The 7,681-nt window shown below is 41.3% G+C and overlaps 1 protein-coding gene across 3 annotated transcripts in view; it reads right to left on the bottom strand.

Moving 5' to 3' along the window:
• The window catches only part of LOC127660143 (stanniocalcin-2-like), a 264,689-nt gene extending 258,303 nt beyond the window's left edge, over positions 1-6,386 (bottom strand). The window contains exon 1 of one of the 3 annotated variants that reach the window (XR_007972610.1): positions 1,969-6,386. Coding sequence is in view for 1 of the 3 variants with exons in the window: in XM_052150239.1 (XP_052006199.1) it covers positions 48-237 (190 nt within the window). In the remaining 2 variants the exon portion in view is untranslated. Of the gene's footprint in view, positions 1-47; positions 324-1,581 lie in introns of those variants that run through there. The other 2 variants (XR_007972609.1, XM_052150239.1) reach the window with 2 other exon arrangements.
• Positions 6,387-7,681: the final 1,295 nt, after the last annotated feature.

A 7,681-nucleotide genomic window follows, 5' to 3' on the forward strand; every position in this document is an offset into this window, starting at 1 on the left:
CGACCCCTTAAGTGTGATAACCGCGCTCTGCATGCCAATTCTCTTACCTGTATTCTGCAAGGAAAGACGTCCTTTTTGATTCGCCGGTTTCTCAGGGTGACTCTCGTGCACATCAACATTATCCGTTCCTACCACTAACCCCAAAACCGAGACAAGCAGCAAGGCTACTACAATTTTGATCAACATTATTAGACTTGATGTAACAGTCAGTTGTCTCGATAAACTATCAGTAGTCATCTGCCAGCCCGGGATCTGATGTGGACACTGATCGAGGTGAAAGAGTGAGAACGGCAACGGGATGGATGCTGGATATATTTCCCAGAGTCCGGGTGTCAGTTTGAATGAAGGAGTTAAGCAGGTGTTGTCAGTCGTGCTTCCCGACCAATCAGAGACGCAGACAACCACGTCCAAGTTTTAGGGGTGTGTCTGGCGAAAGTTGTCTCTACTTGCCATAAACTAAGCTTGAAAAATGTGTAAGGGTGGGTAGGTATTTACTCTACAAGTGCTTAGTATGAGGCATCAGACTGTCTCTGATCTAAAATCAACAGCATGTGAGTGAAGATAAGAGTCTTTAACATGTCATTATACCTTTATATTAACACTGAATTGAGTAAAGAAATGGTAGATTTTTCGTCACTGTATAATTGTTGTTCTAATAAAAAGAAATGCTTTTGAGCATTTACAATAGATGCATTTCTGGAAATCGAGTCAGATAGAGGACTCACGTGTCACATAATAATATTCATAAATAATAAATATAACTTATGTTTTGCTTTTGGTTTGGCTATACAGCAGACTGAAATTTTCCTATGTAATATTGAACCCTAAGAATAATGCATTACTGTGCTGCATAAAAGTATGAGCATTAAATAGATTGCAAGATCTACTTATTGTTTATTAATTGTTTTTATAACAGTTAATAACAACGTCAACATATTTTTTAGGGATGCACCAATATGAAAATGTTTGGCCGATACCGATTTTAACAAAAAACTAAATACAGATACTTTGCAACTTACCTTATTTTATCATCAGATGCCTGTTTTACTTAAGAATGCTTAAAAATTTACAAAGAGGTACAAAAGCTTTTTCACCATCCTAACAAAAAATAATTTTCATTGAACATTGGATCTGTCGAACACATGACATGCCAAAATGTTATAGAAATGTAGCGGACTTCGTCTCACACCACAAAGGAATCACTGACACCACTGTCTTTGGTGGACCACGTCTGCAGTTTATTTAACAGAAGACAGGAATTACACACACACACACACACACACACACACACACACACACACACCCTCAGTTCTGCAATCTCTCTGCCTCACTGAAGTCCAAAGCTGTTCTGAACTTACATCAAATTAATTCTTTAAACATGACTCCTCTCAATAATTTTCACAACATGTCAAACACAAATGCATACATTCCAGAAAGACAATATTCAATAAAACAATCTCAATATAATGAAATGTTTCATATAAATAAAATGTAATTTGCTGAAAATAAAATTACATTCAGATTCTTCATATATCATGTGATCGTATAGTGGTAACATCTTAGTTGCTGTATATTACATACCTGCAGTTTATTTAACAGAGGACAGGAATTACACACACACACCCTCAGTTCTGCAATCTCTCTGTGAGGAGTGTGAGAAGAGAAAAATTAACTCCTGCCTACATTAAAGGGTAACTAAACACCTGCTCAGAGTCTGACTCCACCCACTAGAAATATTTGAAAATGTTGGAAAAGTGGGCAGACCCCGGCGGGGATAGAGGGAACGAACCGAGTGCGGGGCTGAACGGGGGTGGGTGGGGGGGGGGGAGGGCACCTGAGACTCGTAGTGACGGATTAATTGACAGCTGCTGTCACACTCTATGTTATTATTATTCCTCACACGGTCGCAAGACGACATGTACATGAATCTGGCGTGGTGAGCTGGAACCTGCTTACGTCAGCTGTCACCGCTTACGTCACGAAGTACCGCAACAGCCAATAGGAAAATTCAACTGCAGTAGCCACCGTTCAACCTGAAGAGGGCAGCACTCAGACGTTTTTACACCATATATTGTAGAATTAAAACACTTTATACACAAATGTCAAAAAAAATTACTTGAATCAATGACCAGTACTAATAAAGCCCCATGCTTAAGGTGCGTACACACTGCCAGCGACTTTGTCGCTGCAAGTCGCCAGTGGCTGGCGGTGAAGTAGCTAGTGGGTGTTCCCACTACTGGTTGCCTAGTAACGTTTATAAATGACATTCACGGATGCCATTCCATTGCTGTTGACAGCGAATCTCTTTTCTTGCCACTAAAAACAAAGATTTTGGAGGGAAAAGACTAAATATAAATGGAATCAGTACATAAAATGTTTATATCAAAGATGAATAAGAAACCAGGCGTGCTGTTTGCCATAGCGGCTGTTTATCTGCGGCGAAAATGCAAATGCCGGTCCATAAAATGCCCGCTATCTCAGATACACCTTTCCACGCAGTATTTTTCTTAAAAATGTCCTTGTACGTGGGAAGAGACATATCATAGAGCACTGGAAAATTTCTAACAACAAGAATTAGCCTTTCATCCATCTTTCCGTTACTGCAGGAACTGAGAGAGAGACAGAAGGATCACGTGAGCTCTCCTGTCGTCTCTCCTATTGGCTGTCGCTTCCGTTAGTCGCTCCAAAGTTGAACTTTTCTCAACTTTGTCGCGTCACTGGACACGCCCAAATCTAGCGCCAACGGTCGCGACAGCTCGTGTCGCCGGAAGTCGCTGTGCTCGCATTGAAAATGAATGGTATTGAGTCGCTGTCGCGCGCGATGTCGCTGGCAGTGTGTACGCACCTTTACAGATCATTAACTAAAAAAAGTTGGTTTAGGGTTTAGTTACCCTTTAACACTTTTAACTGCATTAACTTGACATCTCAAATATACATACGGTTACAAATACATGCATTTGGCACAAAACAACAAATACCCATACAAAATTCAACTGCATGATATTTTATGAACGTTATCCACAATTTTATGTTATCTTTTGAAACCCATTAACAAAGAAACCCGCATATAAAATGGCGCGCGGGCGGGAATATAACCATCTCATTAAGAGCTCATTAACGCAAAATTCGAATATATCTAACGCTAATGACAATAAAATACTTTCAGTGTCTTAATCCACTCTTACAACACTTCATGTACAAGTATTAACAAGAAAACTAACCCAATCTCTTATATTTGAATATTTAATCACAGAGCTCAGTTACAACTTACCTGCCTCACTCAAGTCCAAAGCTGTTCTGAACTTGAGTGAGATCCGATTGGTGAACCAACACGTAAGTGGAATGACGTCACTTTTCTTTTAAATACAAAAATATTATTTTTAAACAACTGCATATGCATGTTCTTCCCAATCTCTTTTAAAGATAATTTAAACAGATCAACAGAAATACCCCAAAAAAAACATTTTCACTTAAATCAACAAAGTTTGTAGTCACAAAACTCAGTACACTACACTCTCCCCTCCTAAATTTCATCAAACTTTAAGGCCTTAGGTGAGTTATTTTCCTTTATAAGGGAACCTGACTCCAGTCATTCAAATGAATAGCAAGTATAATTTGCTTGGTAGAAATATGCCCTTATACATATAAGCATACACCCCCAAATAAAGTACTTCTCAAATCCTATTAAAGGCCTCTAATTTCTTAATTCTGATTAACACTGAATATTAGCTTGAAATTATACTTCAAAAGATCTTTTTAACTTCCTATGAAATTCTACAGAATTCTGAGTAATTCAAACAGAGGATCTTTTTGCCCTCGTTCAATCATTACCATGCTCATACACTCAAGCAGTCTCCTTACTGGTTTCACTAGCCTTCCTGCCCTGGTTCTCACAGTCCCTTCGTTTGGTTTTAAGGCAGTGTCTGCTATAGTTGTCTTTCTATGTGACTTTTTGTATCTACATCTACCACTACTTGAGGCTTGATGCCTTGAGTCTCTAATTGAGCTGCTCACTTGACCAGCATCACTTGACAAGGTGACTGATTCTGCTTGAACACTCTGGCTGTTCACAGACTCTTGGATCATTTCCTCATTTCTGTTGCTTGCTCGATCTTGCTCTAACTCAGATGTACTGTTCTCACCATCAATGGAATGCTCAGTGTAAGAGTTCATATCATCTGAATCATGTATGTCACCAGAACTTCCGATGTGTTCAATTATATGTCTGGTAGAGAGAACCATTTCTTTTGTTTTACTTGCAGAGACTGAATTCTTAGACTCTGTGACATTTTCTTTGCCCTTTTCCTCCACAGTAATCCCTCCAGCACAATGAACTGCTTCCGGGTTGACACCTTGTAAGATCCAAGCAGCAATTCTACTATTCTGTGTTTCACTTTCTGTATTGAACAGAGATCTCCTACTTTGGTCCTCTGTCTGACATCATTCCTCTTCCGAGACTACAGATAATTCTGTAGATTAAATTTCTGGTTCTTCCAAAGGAAGAAAATTGACTGGAAGGAGGAAGTTGCGATGGACAACCTTACTGTTCTTTGTGGTTGGGTTCTCAACCCGGTAGATGGGCAATGATGGATCTTTCCAGATCACTAAATGAACTTCTGAGCTCCACACATCAGATAATTTCCCTTTTCCTCTTTCCTTTTTGTTTACCAGGAGTACACGGTCTCCGACCTCCAGTGGGGCACCCTTGGATCTTTTGTTGTACTCCTGCGTCTGCTTTCTCTGTTGAATTTAGCAATATGCACAGCTTCTCTGAGATCTTTCTGCATACATTTGACATACTCATAAGTCTGAACATCATCGTTTCTGAGGGCACCTCCAAACATGACATCTATAGGTAATCTGGGAATTCTTCCAAACATCAGGTAGAATGGTGCAAACCCTGTTGTTTCATGAGTAGTACAATTATAGGAGAATGTGAGTGTCTGAATGTTCTGCGGCCATCTCTCCTTCGCTCGAGGCGGCAAAGAACGGATCATATTGCCAAGTGTGCGATTAAATCTTTCAGTCTGCCCATTACCCATAGGATGGTATGGCGTGGTATGGGACTTTCGTACACCAGACACCTACAATTACGCCGCAATCAATTTGCTCTCGAAGTTGGCACCTTTGTCCGAATGTATTCTCTGTGGAAAGCCATACACACAGAAAACATTGTTCCATAGTTTTTGCGCCACTACCTTGGCCGTCTGGTTAGGACAGGGGAATGCATGGGCTAGTTTGGTGAAATGGTCGGTTATAACAAGCACATCAACACTCTCCTCCCCATGAGTTCCTTCTGCTGACCAGAAATCTATGCATACAAGCTCGAGGGGTGCACTTGTTCTGATGGACTCAAGTGGGGCTCTGGCCTCAGGTTCCTGTGTCTTCCCAACCACACATCGTTTGCAGTGCGAGACATACTTTTTGACATCTGTATCCATACCAGACCAGAAAAACCTCTGATGTACAAGATGAAGGGTTCTGCTCAGTCCCTGATGACCTGTGTCATCATGGGTTCCTCTTAGAGCAGCAGTTCTCAATGAGTGTGGAAGTACAAGCTGATACCTGATTTTACCGACCCGGTCCTTGGACCTACAGTACAGAATTCCATCCTTTACTTCAAGTTTTTCCCAGTGTTTCAACAGTTGCATTACTGATGTAGTCTCGTTATCTCTCTCCCTGCGTGATGGTCTCCTTTTTCTGTCAACGAAGAACACAGCTCGGGACACAATGGGATCTCCTTTTTGTTTCATTCTTATCTCTTCCATAGAGAAAACTGGAAGAGCGCTAGCACCTCCACAGATCAAATTTTGGCTCTGAATTAAATTAATATTACAGATTGGACGGCTGGTCTCCCAATCTACACAGGACTCAAAAACAGCTTTCGCTCCTTCATTGCTAACCAGACTCAACTTTTCAGCTTCAGAACCTTTCACACTGTTCATACCGATTCGATGCTGTACATTCACTGACAAACGGAAAGTTTCCTGGACAGACTCAGAGGTCAAGTGATTAGCGTTGGCCTCAAGGGCTTCACAGAACTCCAATGCTCTGGCAAAAGGTTGTCGGCTCAAAAGATCTGCAGGGACATTCTGGGTACCAGGTATGTATCTCAAGTCAAAATCAAAAGGGGCGAGTTTAGATACCCATCTTTGCTCGCAGGCATCTAATTTTGGCTTTGACATTATATATGTTAGGGGATTGTTATCAGTTAGCACTGTGAATTTTGTCCCCTTCAGCCAATGGGAAAATTTATCACAAACTGCCCACTTCAGTGCAAAGAACTCTAACCTATGAGCAGGGTAATTGGACTGGGCACTTGAAAGGGCCTTACTTGCGAAAGCTACTGGTCTAGGCTTCTTCTCACCTTCTGGAATCTGACTCAGGACTGCACCTAAACCATCCATGGATGCATCGGTAGACAAAAGGAAAGGCCTTTTGAAATCTGGGTGAGCAAGCACAACAGTGTGAGCAAGTGCATGTTTTATCTTCTCCACTGCCATGTCACATTCCACAGTCCAATCCTCTAGATTTAAACGCCTAGTTTTTGAAATTAATAGAGCACCTGGTCCACATTTCCTCCTGACTTTCTGTCCAGCAGTCAATTTAAACAGCGGTTTCGCTAGAGCCGAGAGTCCCTCCATGAAATGGGAATAATAATTTGCCATCCCCAGGAAAGATTTAATTTTTGTTGGAGATGGAGTCTTTCCATCTGCTTCCATTAGATCTGTGGACATGATCTCACTGATTGCAGACACTTTTGTTGGATCAGTCGCTATCCCACTCTCAGTTACATTATGTCCTAAAAACTTGAGTTTTTCTCAAGAAGTAACACTTTTTTTGTGCCAGTTTCAGGTTATGCTCTTTAAGCCTGGAAAACACCATCTCAATGCGGTCTAGTGCTTCCCTTTCAGTCTTGCCGAACACAAGCAAGTCATCCAAATAGCAAAGGAGTGAAAGGTAGTTTTTGTCTCCAAAGATGGAGGTCATCATCCGTGAGAATGTTGCCGGGCTGTTGCATAACCCGAGCCATACGGTTGTATTCATATAGCCCAACTGGTGTTGTACATGCAGTATATTTGCGATCTTCTTCATGGATTGGAATATTATAGAAACCAGATGTTAAATCCACAGTGCTAAAATAACAGTTTCCTCCTAATGCCGCAAGTGAATCCGCTTGATGAGGTAATGGGTATGCATCTTTCTCCGTTCTTTTGTTGAGCCACCTAAAGTCTGTGCATATCCTTAACTCTCCAGAAGGTTTCTATACTAAGACTAAGGGTGAGGCCCATTCACTGTTGGATTTTCGGATGATACCACGCTCCTCCATCTCGTTCAATGTCTGCCTTAATTTCTGGTAGTGGGCTGGTGGGACCCTTCTGTAAGGTAAACGGAAAGGCTTCTCATCCTGGAGTCGGATCCGATGAACAGTGTTCTTTACTTCTCCACAATCTAACTTGTCACGAGAGAAAGCACCTTCATGTCTCACTACAAGGTCAGCCAGCTGTCTCTTCCAGTAATCACTAACTTCACAAGAATCAATATCAATTTCAGTCAGTCCTAATTCTCGCAGCCTGACTATGTAATCCATCTGCTTATCGCTACCACTTTTAAGCTCATTAATCTGGACAGCCGGATACTCTCTGCTTATTTCTGTGAGGTCTACTACTTCTAGTGCCAA

The sequence above is a fragment of the Xyrauchen texanus genome, chromosome 19 (genome assembly GCF_025860055.1).
Source record: "Xyrauchen texanus isolate HMW12.3.18 chromosome 19, RBS_HiC_50CHRs, whole genome shotgun sequence".
NCBI classification, from domain to species: domain Eukaryota; kingdom Metazoa; phylum Chordata; class Actinopteri; order Cypriniformes; family Catostomidae; genus Xyrauchen; species Xyrauchen texanus.